This window comes from Colius striatus, chromosome 2 (assembly GCF_028858725.1).
Source record: "Colius striatus isolate bColStr4 chromosome 2, bColStr4.1.hap1, whole genome shotgun sequence".
NCBI lineage: Eukaryota > Metazoa > Chordata > Aves > Coliiformes > Coliidae > Colius > Colius striatus.
The window spans coordinates 4,263,394-4,277,100 of NC_084760.1; the positions used below are offsets into that span (position 1 = coordinate 4,263,394).

General features: G+C 41.0%; 1 protein-coding gene across 4 annotated transcripts in view; it reads left to right on the forward strand.

Moving 5' to 3' along the window:
• The window catches only part of FBXL4 (F-box and leucine rich repeat protein 4), a 73,387-nt gene that overhangs the window by 32,129 nt on the left and 27,551 nt on the right, over positions 1–13,707 (forward strand). For all 4 annotated transcript variants that reach the window (XR_009818164.1, XR_009818165.1, XM_061989437.1 and 1 more), the window contains one exon: positions 8,908–9,121. Coding sequence is in view for 2 of the 4 variants with exons in the window: in XM_061989437.1 (XP_061845421.1) it covers positions 8,908–9,121 (214 nt within the window). In the remaining 2 variants the exon portion in view is untranslated. The remainder of the gene's footprint in view (positions 1–8,907; positions 9,122–13,707) is intronic.

Consider the following 13,707-nt stretch of genomic DNA (forward strand, 5'->3'; position numbering starts at 1 on the left):
CTTAGGGCTAAAATGACTACCATAAATTTTTCATTTCAGCATATAGTAGAAATTAACTAAACTTTACTGTTTAGATCTAAAAGTCTACAGTAAAGTGAAAAACAAATGGAATGAGTATCTGAGAATGGATCTGCTTTAGCAAGGGGATTGGAGGAGATGATCTTTTAGAGATCCTTTCCAATCCCTACTATTCTGTGATTCTGAGCAGTCTCAAGTATTTGGAAGGCCAAGTGATAGGAAATAAGCAAAGACTTCACAGCAAGCATTACACAAGCAGCACTGCATTTCTCTTGGCATTAGAGGTATGGTTGGTGGATTTCTTCAGGCCAGGGGAATATCAGCGTGGGAGGGTAAGACCTGTGTTGGAAAAATGAGGCGAGTTGACTGGAGGTGCACTGAATAGCAAAGTGCTGAATAAATGCTCTGAGACTTAAACAGCTCAAGGATGGTGACAGTTTAAATACAGCTCTGCATGCCAATTCCTTTGTATCACTGATAACATTGTTAGCCTGTTTATACTCTTTTACTATAAATCATAGAATCATAGAATGGTAGGGGTTGGAAGGGACTTTTAGATATCATCCAGTCCAGCCCCCCTGCAGAAGCAGGTTCACCTAGATCAGGTCACATATTGGAGGTATTAAGGATTTCATTTACTTCTAACATTTTATCCTGTGGAAATAAATTCATAGTGTTTTATTTTCAGGTTAGGGAAAATAAAGGTTAGTTACTACTTACATGTACAGCACATCCAGGGGTATTTAACAGTTTTGATGTTGTTAAACATTGAAAGGCTTTAGTTCCTGATTAATTGAGGTGTATTTTGACAGTGGTTAACTTGGTGGGGCTTTGCTGCCAATGAAAAGTAGCAGAGAAATTACTGAAACATACATTAAATAGTCACAGAAAATAGGAGAGAGATGTTACTTTACAGGAATTCTCAATTTAAGAGTCACATCTGTTTTTTGCTTTAATTTCTACAGGTTTTTAGTAAAACCTAGGGTTGCTGTAACTGAGATTAAGTAATAGTGTTTTGCTTGCATGTTTTGTTCAGTTTAATCTGTGCTGAGAAAAACACAAGATTAAGCACAGGTACTTAATAGTCTCCCTACCTACAGAATCACAGAATAGTAGGGGTTGAAAGGGACCTTTAGGGATCATCCAGTCCAACCTCCCTGCAGAAGCAGGTCAACCTAGATCAGGTCACACAGGAACTTGTCTGGGCAGGTCTTGAAGACCTCCAAGGAAGGAGCCTCCACACCCTCCCTGGGCAGCCTGGGCCAGGGCTCCCTCACTCAAACACTGACAGAGATTTTTCTTATGTTTAAATGTCACTTTTTGTGTTCCAGCTTCATCCCATCACCCCTTGTCCTGTCACTAGATACCATAGAAAAAAATGCTGCCCCAACCTCCTGACACCCACCATTTAAATATTTGTCAATATTAATAAGATCCCCCCTCAATCTCCTCTTCTCCAGACTAAACAGCCCCAGTTCCCGCAGCCTTTCCTCAGAAGGAAGATGCTCCAGTCCCCTGATCATCTTGGTGGCCCTGTGCTGGCCTCTCTCCAGCACTTCCCTGTCCCTCTTGAGCTGAGGAGCCCAGAACTGGACACAGGACTCCAGATGAGGCCTCAGCAGGGCAGAGCAGAGGGGGAGCAGAACCTCCCTTGACCTGCTGCCCACACTCTTCTTGATGCATCCCAGGCTGCCATTGGCTTCTTGGCCATGAAGGCACATTGCTGGCTCATGGTCAGTTTATTATCAACCAGCACTCCCAGGTCTCTCTCTGCAGAGCTGCTCTCCAGCAGTTCAATCCCCAGCCTGTCCTGGTGCATGGGGTTGTTCCTTCCCAGCTGCAGGACTCTGCACTTGTCCTGTTGAACCTCAGGAGGTTCCTCTGTGCCCAACTCTGCAGCCGGTCGAGATCCCGCTGAATGGCAGCACAGCCTCTGGGGAATCAGCCAGTGCTCCCAGTTTGGTGCCAGCAGGGAACTTACTGAGAGTACACTCTGTCCTCTCATCCAGGTGGATGATGAAGATGTTGAGCAAGACTGGCCCCAGAACCCATCCCTGTGGATCTCCACTGGCCACAGGCCTCCAACTCGACTCTGTGCCATTGAATACTTGTATGCAGTGTTTTAAGGTTTGCTGACAAAAAAAGATATACATGCTACAGTAGAAAACAACATTGTAACAATTAGATTATCTTCAAGAGAGAATGAGATGGCTTCCTTTTATAAAGAAAATGATTTTACTCAGTCTCTCTCAAGCGTGCATACTTGCATGCACCAGGACAACTGAGACCATGTCCAAAGCAATTTGTCTAGCATGTGGTCTCACCATCCTGTGTGACCTCTGTCCTAATCTGTATGTGATGAGAAACTGCACATACATCTGCTTGAGGATCTTGATGACTTGCTCATCTCACTCCTATCAACACACATTGCACTACCAGCCCTTGCATTGTCATTTGCTCTTCCTTATGCTTCTAAACAAGTGTGCATCCTTTTGTTCTCTAGCCATACCAGTCTTAAAACTTTGGTTACAATTATCTGTACTATATACTCCTCCTGTTGTGTAACACAGTAATCCTGAAAGGAAAAGTATCACTGTGAATATAAAAACATACAAACAGGAGGAGGCTGCACCTCCAATACTGTGTCCAGTTCTGGGCCCCTCTCTACAAGAAGGACATTGAGGTGCTGGAGAGGATCCAGAAGCTGGGCACCAAGCTAGAAAAGGATTTGGAGCACGTCTCAGATGAGGAAGGGTTGAGGGATCTGGGGCTGTTGACCTTCTCAATCTCTGCAACTACCTGAAAGGAAGCTGTAGCCAGGCAGGGGTGGGTCTGTTCTCCCTAGGAACAAGCAATAGAACAAGAGGAAACAGCCTCAAGTTGCAGCAGGGGAGGTTCAGGCTGGATGTGAGGAGGAATTCCTTTGCTGCAAGGGTTGTGAGACATTGACAGGGGCTGCCCAGGGAAGTGCTGGAGTTACCATCTCTGGAGGGGTTTCAGAGCTGGGTGGATGTTGCACTGAGGAAAATGGTCTGGTGCTTGATAGGGCTGGGACAAAGGCTGCACTACATGAGTTTAAAGGGCTCTTCCAGCCAAAATGATTCTGTGATTCTATAATATCAAAATGAAGTTTTTAAAGTGGATTAAATATAAGACTGTAACTGTAAGACAGGTTGGGATTATGAAGTCGCCTGCTGAGCTTGTGCATGTAATCATATAGATAGCACTACAGTAAGAAAGAGAAGACCTCAAGATCTTAGAAGTGAAATAAGGAAGAATAAATTCAAGCATGTTTTTGATATTATTGTTGTTTGGTGACAAGCTCTGGAAAATAGGAGATCTGAGTAGCTGGAGGGAGCATGTGTTGGCTTGAAGCAGAATGAAATAACTATTGTCATGAAATACTGATTCTAGGAGTGAGACACTGAGAAAGGATAAGCAAATGGGGCAATGTTCTGTCTGTCAAGTAATAGAAGTAACACCCCTGATTTGGATGCCAGCTTATGGCAACACTGCAAGGGAAATAAGAAGAGAATAAATAAATGTGTCCAACCCTATGTTGTCATAAAGGAGGTTATGGACTCTTGGACACCAGATTCAGTAGTTCATATGTCAATGTCTACAAAGTGTGTACCTGAGATTTTCATTGAAAATAGGTTCAGTAAAATGAGCATGATTGAAACCTATTGGGATAATTGTACTAAAGTAATGTAAAACTAGGTACCTGTCTGTGTTTAGGAAGGATGAGTTAAATGAGAGAGAACTGGACTGGAATCCTTGCTTGTGGTAGAGTTCTCAGTAACTTTGAACCGTGGGATATTGAATAAGTGAGGATCATTATGCTAACAGTGAAGTGCAGGTTTTGGATCCAGCATAGTTCTATTAGAAATCATTGGAGCAAACGTGATGTGTGCAGTACTCTCATAAGAAAAATGGCTACAGTTATCTTGGGGATTTCCTTTGGTAGGTGTCATGCAGCTGGTTCTGACTTGAAGAGTACTGTCACTTGTACCTTGATATTTTAATTTTTGGATCTTTTGTCTACTAGGATATGCTTATGGTACAGACATGAATTGGGAGATTGGAAGTTATGAATAGTCCAAGTGACCCCATGATTGTGATTGGGGTTCAACATCACCACCTGGACGAGTTCCTGTGTGCCCTACTCTAGGTGGTCCTGCTCTGGCAGGGGGTTGCACTGGATGAGCTTTCAAGGTCCCTTCCAACCCTTGAGATTCTGTGATTCAGTGATCAGCATGAGCAAACAGCATCCTAACAGGTAACAGAAAATTTGTTGTCTCAGAAGGATTTCACTGGGACTAACTTAACTTCCCATAAAACTGAAGGGGGGAATAATGAGCAGCAGTTCTAGAGAAGGCAGAAGATGATGAAAAAAACAATCATCACCAACCCCCACAATAAAACCAAACACAGGTTAAAAACACAACCAGTAAAACCCCTGAAACATTGAAGTCTAGAATGAGGATAAACTTAGAGGGAAAGGCCTGATCCACTGTCTAGCAAAATAAATGTAGGTCTTCATTCTAGGTTGTTTAGTCAGTCATATTTCATAACAAAGGTAAAGGGATGAAGGGAAATCACTTCAGAAAATTTGGGTATAAAATATTGATACTAAAAGCAAAACTAAAGGGATAGATGACAGTGAAGAAAGGAGAAGAGACTAAAAACAAGAACCAGTCAATCTTCAGTGATTAAAGAGAGAGTTCAGTGCAGGGCCACCAAGATGATGAAGGGAGTGCAGCATCTCCCTTGTGATGAAAGGCTGAGGGAGCTGGGGCTCTGTAGTTAGGAGGAGACTGAGGGGTGACCTCATTCATGTTTACAAATCCATAAATGGCAGGTGTTAGGAGGATGGAGCCAGGCTGTGCTCAGTGATGGCCAATGATAGGACAAGGGGCAATGGGGACAAGTTGGAACAGAAGAGATTCCAAAGAAATAGGAGGAAAAACTTGTTCCCTGTTGAGGTGAGGGAGCCCTGGCAGGGGCTGCCCAGATGGGCTGTGGAGTCTCCTTCTCTGGAGACATTCCAACCCAGCTGGACGAGTTCCTGTGTGACCCACTCTAGGTGGTGCTGCTCTGGCAGGGGGGTTGCACTGGATGAGCTTTCGAGGTCCCTTCCAGCCCTTAAGACTTTGTGATTCTGTAAAGAAGAGGTACATAAAGAAATACTAATTTGGTTAGAAAATGGTTTATAAGGGGTTGTTTTCAAATGAGGTAACTCAGAGACAGGCATCCAGTGTCTGTTAAGGCTCAGAAGTATGAAGGCTATGTCACATTAGTTCTGAAAGCATGAGAGCCGATGTTCTACCTTGCCATATGTCTTTAGAGATCCATGTAGAAAGATGTTAGCAAAAACTTCTGTCCTCAGCAGCCTCCTAAGTGCAAAGACTGGATTGTGTTTATCATTCAGAGAACTCTGCAGTTCTGCCTACTGTTTGCTGTCCTATGCCAGTTGGTAGCTTCCACAAATTCCTTCTTCTGTTTAGCCTAGAGAAAAGGAGTCTCAAGGAAGACTTTATTAATCTCTACAACTACCTGAAATGAGGCTATAGTGAGATGGGTGTCAGTCTTTTCTCCCAAGCAGCAAGTGATAAGACAAGGAAGTGGCCTCAAGCTGCACCAGCAGAGGTTTGCATTAGATATTGAGAAAAAATTCACCAAAAGTTGAAGAGGGATTGTCAAGCATTGGAGCAGCCTTGGAGGTATTTAAAAGGTGTGTAGGTGTGTCACCTAGGGATGTGGTTTAATGGTGAAGATGGCAGTGCTGGGTTAACACTTGGACTTTATAATCTTTGTGATTTTAACAGTCTTTTCCAACCTAAACAGTTCTGTGATTCTATGATACTGTTAATCTCTTTACTTTATGCCTGTCAGCTCTTTTTTTGTGCCCTGCTGTATGTCCCTTATCCTCCTTGGAATTGTTTCATGTCTCCTAAATAACTTATTCCAAAAAATGCAGCAAAGCTTGTTGCCATCACTGTTTGCTTTGTGTGTTTCCAGTATAAAGAATTTAAATCAAATGTTACAAGGATAATAAGTTCTCAAACCAGTGAGCCTGGAGTTCTCCAAATCTAAAGGGTTAACTTGAGTGTTTCACCATCCTGGTAATGTTAACTTCTAACAGTCCTAGAAGGAGAAATGTGTTGATCTGCACCAGCATTTACAACAGGCAAGCCCTGTTAAATTATATTGCAGTTAACCTAACATCCATTATTGTAATGGAATGACTCATAAAATGTTTCTCTGGTAGCAAATTAAAAGCTGGAGGTATAATAAGTGGTGACCGACAAGGTTTGATGGAAAATATCACCATTCAAACAGAGCTGATAATTTGTTGATGAAAGAAGCTGTGTGAATGTGTTGTTAAAGCACTCATTAAACAGAGGAATTGGCTAATTGGTAATCAGTGATGAACTCATATGTCTCTACTGTGATTTCCAGGGGATTTCCATCCTGCATTTCTCCATGGCAATGTTGAACTCTATTGCTAGACTGAAATAGCAGTTAAATACTTGATGTCAGGTTGTGTATTGTTGTACTGTCTCTGACACTCCCATAGGAAGGCTTACCAGTGTGAGTGGATTCACTTAGCCCACTATGAAAACAGCACATAAATTCTTGGTGTTTGATTAAGCTCTGATTTCTAATGCTAAAATAGATTCTAAACAGAGACTGCAGAGTTAGATAATACTGGAAAAGTAGATCTGAAGGCCATAGTTGCCAGACTCTGTGTGGCTCTGGGGCTTGTGTTTCCCCTTTCCTGTCTCAGACTCTCCCTTTGTTTCTGTTTGCTAGGCTTCTAGAAATGTTGGGTGTTAGAGGCCTCTGAGATCATCTACTCTAAACTCCCACTTGAAGTGCCAATATCCATGGTCTGGTGGCTGATAGGGCTGGGACAAAGGCTGGACTCGATGAGCTTAAAGGGCTCTTCTAGCCAAAATGATTCTATGAGTCCATCCCCAACGCTAGATCAGGTCAGTCAAGGTTTCAGGTGACATTTGGAATCCTTCAGGGTTGGAGATGCCACCCTGGAATCTTCTTTCCCCTCTGTATTGCAGTGAATTTGCATAATCAAGCTAAGCCTATGTTATGTGCAAGGTGAAAGTAATAAAGGTGATGATGAGTGGCAAGTATGACTTAAGTGACTGATGGAAAAATAAGAGCAAGGTTTGAAAACTTGGACCTTTGAAAGACAAACTTCAGGTCCTGTGCAGCTGTTAGAGTCATTGAGGAATAAGTGTCTTTGAGAAATCACCACCCTGAATTTGTCTGCTTTTAAGACCAGCAGCTATTTTGTCTTAAGTTTCAGCAGGAGCAAAGTCTTGGGAAGGCTAATACCTGTTTACTTATAGCAATAGGAGTTTTATTGCAAGCAGAAGCCTCATGTGTCAGGCATTTCTGTTGTATCAGTTAGACCCAAATACTAACTTTGCAGTGAAAGTGTGAGAACTTAAAACTGCTTTGTTTGCATGGACATTTTGGCAGGGTTGATCTGCCCTGTTAACAGTTCTGAGTGCTTACTGTAAGAAGCTAATTCACATACTCTCCCAAGTAGCTCTGTTACTATAGGAAGTGACAAGGGGAACTCATTGCAGCCTATTCATTGGGAACTTAGGTTTTTCTACTGGTGAAACTCTTGAAGTTAATATAATAAATATAATATAATAAATATATTATAAATATAATAAAGCTTGAATAGAGCATCAAGAAGAGTGTGGGCAGCAGGTCAAGGGAGGTTCTGCCCCCCTTCTACTCTGCCCTGGTGAGGCCTCATCTGGAGTCCTGTGTCCAGTTCTGGGCTCCTCAGCTCAAGAGGGACAGGGAAATGCTGGAGAGAGGCCAGCACAGGGCCACCAAGATGATCAGGGGACTGGAGCATCTTTCATATGGGGAAAGGCTGCGGGACCTGGGCCTGTTTAGTCTGGAGGAGACTGAGGGGGGATCTCGTGAATATTGACAAATATCTAAATGGTGAGTGTCAGGAGGTTGGGACATCTCTTTTTTCTACAGTGACAAGATAAGGGGTAATGGGATGAAGCTGGAACAGAAAAAGCTCCAATAATATATAAGGGAAAACTATGTCACTTCAGGTGAGGGAGCCCTGGCCCAGGCTGCCCAGGGAGGGTGTGGAGGCTCCTTCCTTGGAGGTCTTCAAGACCTACCTGGACACATTCCTGTGTGACCTGACCTAGGTGAGCCTGCTTCTGCAGGGGGGTTGGACTGGATGATCTCTAAAGGTCCCTTCCAGTCCCTACCATTCTGTGATTCTATGATTACAGACATCTGTCCTTTGCTTCATTTTCTCAGAATAAATAGCAAGAAGGAAGCATGTTCCAACTTCCTAAACTGAAAGAGAACATCAAAGGTTAATGTTAACTTAATAAAAAGCCCACTCTGTACCATTCTCACCCCCAATGATTCTTTTACAATTTGTTTTCAAGGTAGACTTGTTTTTTAAGACTCCTTTAGTGACAGTAGCCTCCTCCATGCCATGTACAGCATTATATACCATCTTGTTTCTTAAAATATTCCTGAAAATACAATCAAATATTCCTTTGTACAAAACATTGTGTAATATCTAAGTTATTTGCAGTATCAAGTTAATATTGATTAAACAGCCTTGACTCCCAGACTGCCTTTGGGGTTTTAATATTGCTCTCTGTTTTGACTTATGGATTTGATTAAGAAGTAACTTCTTGAACCTAATGATGTTTCCTGTTAGCTCTTATGTCACCTCAGTTAACTGTGGTCTGTAGGATTTTTACTCTGGAACTGTTTCCTGATTTACATCCTAAAGGTTTTGATAATATTCACTCTTACCAGAAAGTAAACTTATTTTTCACTTAAATGTGGGGGTTTTTTTTACAGGTTCTTGAAAGTTTGTGGCTCAGAACTAGTACGTCTTGAATTATCTTGTGGACATTTCCTCAATGAAACTTGCTTGGAGGTCATTACTGAAATGTGTCCAAATCTTCAGGAATTAAACCTCTCATCATGTGATAAAATACCACCTCAGGCTTTCAACCACATAGCCAAAGTGGGCAGCTTAAGGCGTCTCATTCTCTACCGAACAAAAGTGGAGGTAGGAACAAGTGTTTTTGAACCTTTGCTGTGAATACTTTCAATCTTGATAAAGTTGTTTGGTTCTTGTCTTCATTTAATGAAGAAATCAATTACAGTTTGGCATGACAAATCAAAGGTAAATCTGGAAAACTCAAAAGTAGTTCCCAAGACCACAGGATTTTTGTTTCTTTTCAAAATAGCTTCTGGATTTATCAAACATAGATTCAAAGCCTGCATGTTTTAACTTACATGGAAGATCAGTGACTTTTCACCAGCTGTTTTAAGCAGTGTAGGGAAATGTGTAATGTGAAAGCTTTTCTCTTGTTTTGAAGTGTGCTCCAGACAGGCTGTATTTGGCAATATAATTGGGAAATTATGATGCTCAGTAGTTTACTGTAATTCTCAATGTTCTCTCATTTAGCAGGACTTGCTAATTACTAGATTCCTACTGCCTTTGTATATTAGCAGTATTTGAGGGATGAGCCACATGGTTTTTTAAGATACTTTTCATTTACAGTGTAAAAAGTACTTTATACAATCACTCAGCTGCCCAAATCAAGATGGTTATGTTTGATACAATAAATTTCCTATCTAAGATGGAATGGCTTTACTTGCTATAGTTGAAAAGACTTCTTGTAGTTGACTACATATTACAAATGTTGCATCAGCAGTTTCAATCAGAAACAATCCCATTCCTCCTCACTAGCTACACTACTCATGTTTTACAGCTTACTACTCTGGTTTACGTTGAAGCTCTCTGGCTTCTTTTGTTGCAAAAGCTACTGCTTAGAAGAGCTCCAAAATGTGGGAAAAAAACACATCTCTGCATTGTTTTCCTAACTTTTAGTTGCAGGTTAAGCATTTCAAAAGCAGTTTGCTTATGTGTGTTACTTCTGCTTATGCTTTTGATTCACAAAATTGATATTATGACACTGGGTTGTGCAGGGTGTTAGGCAGTAGTATAATAGAAGACTGAAACTGGAGCAGTAGGTTCTGTTTACTAAATGTCCAAAGGGCAACTGAATTTATATACTTCATTTATAAGCAGTTCCCACCTAACACACAAGCTATGAAGTTAGTTGCATCTTGTGGTCCTTTTTTTTTAAGCTATATGTATGTTGGTGTCCAAGGTCAAGCCAGGCATCTGTAATGGTGATTTGGTAATGCAAAGTAGTTAGATTAAAGAGTAGGCTGTCTGGAACATTGGGTGTTTGCTGTGGAGCATGCTGGCAGTCACCATGAAGCTAATGCCCCTCAGTAACTTGGTGCTTTGCTCTCTGTATTGAAGCAATTATTATTCAAAATGAAAAATCACTTGGTGAGCTCTGCTTTTAAATGCCTTTTCTATAGAGCTGAATCAGTGTCTTGGGTGTATCTGTTCTGTTCCTAGATCACTAGTCTTTCTGTAAATCTTGGATCAATCTTGTGACTGTGGACTCTTATTGACAAAGCTTTTTCAGATCCAAGAAAGATCATTGTGTCAGAGGTAAAGATTGTCTGATTTTATTGTTTTCTGGTGTTGATTGATTGTAGTCCTCTGAAATCTACTTGGGTAACTTCTCAAGACTGAGACTTGATGCTTGTAATAGTGCAGCAGCTGAGGTATACTCAGAAAATAATTGGTAACTACCATTTCTCAGCTATCACTTCGCTGAACAGGGATTGAAATCAAATTGAATGTAGATGGTAAAGATTTCTGGGCTTTGAAGCTCTTAAATTGTGAAGATCCATTTCTGCCTTTGGGCATGAACCTAGACTACAGAGTTACAAAAGTCACCTATCTGTAGAAGTACCAGTACTTTTCCCAACATTATCTTGTCTTAATACAAATCTTTGTTTTTTCTGTACAAAATAGGCTGCCATTCCTTCTGTATTCTCCAGCTGGTATGGAGATACTAGGCAGCAACTGATATCTAGATGTAAAAAAGACAAGATAGATTGATGAAGTCTACTCTGATGTGACTTAGGCTTATCTAAATCTTGTCAAAGAACTGTGATACAGTAGTGGGTTTGAGTTTAGTGAAAATCCTGCTGCTGTTGCATCTTAGTTGTTGAAACTTAGACCCATAGAATCATAGAATGGTAGGGGTTGGAAGAGGTCTTTAGAGATCATCCAGTCCAACAACCCTGCAGAAGCAGGGTCACCTAGATCAGGTCACACAGGAACATGTCCAGGTGGGTCTTGAAGACCTCCAAGGAAGGAGACTCCACAACCCCTCTGGGCAGCCTGGGCCAGGGCTCCCCCAGCTCAATACTGACATAGTTTTCCCTTGTTTTTAAGTGGAACTTTTTGTGTTCCAGCTTCACCCCATTACCCCTTGTCTTGTTGCTATGTATAACAGAAAAAAGGGATGTCCCAATCTCCTGATACCCACCAACTTTAACATTTAATTGAAAGCTTGGGATTGTGTTGTTGCCAAGTGGACCTGCTCAGAGAAAAGAATCTGAAGCTGTGAGTCCACTGACGAAATCTACTAACTGATAACTATAGGTTTATTAAGAGAAAGTAGGTAAGAAGGTGAGAAGGACAGAGCTGATGTGTGTGTTATAATCCTGTGTAAAAGTTGTGTCTCAAAAAAAAGAAAGGAAAAAATGTTCATTCCATTTAGCCCATTGTTTTCCTAAATGAGTCAGTGGTTTTTGTCTTTGCTTAAAAATAAACCAAAGAACAAACAAAATAAACCCCTGACTCTCTGCTCTGGATCTACATTTTCTTCTCACATGATATTCTAGAATGGCAGAGGTACAGGTCCTATCATAATTACTGGTGTGTTGTCTCCTCTGTGTTGACCTCCCTGTTCATCCTGTGTTAACCACTGTGATGTTAAAATGGGGTGATATGCCTCTGACATTACTGGGCATTTTGAGGTAATTGCCAAAAATATGAAGAGGGAATGAATATGCAGAGAACAAGTAGGCAAAAAGTTGATCAAAATTAGTTTTCCTACAGGATATCACAATTTTAGAATCATAGAATGGTTCCAACTGGAAGAGCCCTTCAAGCTCATGGAGTGCAGCCTCTGTCCCAGCCCTATCAACCACCAGCCCATTTCCCTCAGTGCAACATCCACCCAGCTCTGACACCCCTCTAGAGACAGTGACTCCCAACACCTTCCTGGGCAGCCCCTTCCAATGCCTCACAACCCTTGCAGCAAAGGAATTCCTCCTCACATCCAGCCTGAACCTCCCCTTCTGCAACTTGAAGCCGTTTCATTGTGTGTGTGTTACTGCAGAGTTAGAGGCAGTCACTGGAACTGAAGTACAGTAAAATTAGATCAAATGAGGAAGGAGGCTGCCTTTTATGCTTGTGAGCAGTCTCATGAATTTCTTGTTATGAGTGATCAAGATAAACACTGAAGTTGAATTATTTAAGTGAATTGACCATATTTTAACAAAGTGGCAGTGCTAAGGAGAGCAAACAAAGCAAAACAGGACTAAGAGTTCCAAGTGACTTTTAAAGGGGGGCCCCTCTCTGCATGTTATTTGTGATGTCAGGGAAAAAGGGGTCATACATGTTAGAGCACATCTGGGTAAAGCTTGTTCTTTTAGTTGTGAATTTAGGTATGATTAAATAATGTAGAATATAGGATGATGATTCTCCTTCCTTTTTGTCAGTATCTGGTTTTGCATGAGACTTTATCAAGTAAAGCCTTAAAAGTATTTTGATTAAATGAAAGCAAACTCTCATGTACCTGCCCAGGTGTAGGATTTCCTTACTATTCTTATTTACTTAGACTATGTGTTGCAGTACTCTTTTCCTGTTAGTTTTTGTTCATTTTTAGTGCTAAAAAATAGCTTTTAACAGTTAACATTTTAACATTTGTTGTACTTTCTCTGTTTATATGGTTACTGTGACACTAGTGGAGGAATTCTGAGAAAGTAGTCTGCAGAAAACTGACACCTGTTAATGTGTCTTAGGTCAGATTTTTGAGGAAAACAGAAACTTGATGAAATTTGCAATATATTATGTAATAATCTGAGCAATTGTAATAAGAGTTTCTTGTTATTTTAACTGTTTTCTTTGAATAGATTATGTATTTATGGTTTGCATTGGCAGGGGCTGCCCAGGGAGATGCTGGAGTCACTGTCCCTGGAGGGGTTTCAGAGCTGGGTGGATGTTGCACTGAGGGAAATGGGCTGGTAGTTGATAGGGCTGGGACAAAGGCTGCATTAAAGGGCTCTTCCAGCCAAAACCGTTCTATGATTCTGATGTTATTTGCTTGACTTGATGAGTGCATTTTTCTATGTACAGAATTTGTTTCAAACCTCTGAATTGAAGCTTCCAACATCTTTGAATTATTCAATTTCTCTGTTACAAGAAGGAAAGTCCAGTGAATTTCAGTAATACATTGTCCTGTGTTGCTATACTTCTCACTAAATGCAGCTCATCTTTTCTAGTGCTTTAAGTTCATTATTAAAAGTTTAATTCTTAAAGGTTGTTCAGTTATGTATATGCTTGAAATGGTTTGTAACTTGAGAAACTAATCCCAACATTTTGTAAACGTAACTTCTGGTGGCTCAAGACCACTTGTGGGATTTTTGTGCTGGTGGTTTTGGTATTTACTTGTATATTACTCCTTAATATTTATTCAGTGAGAGTGTATT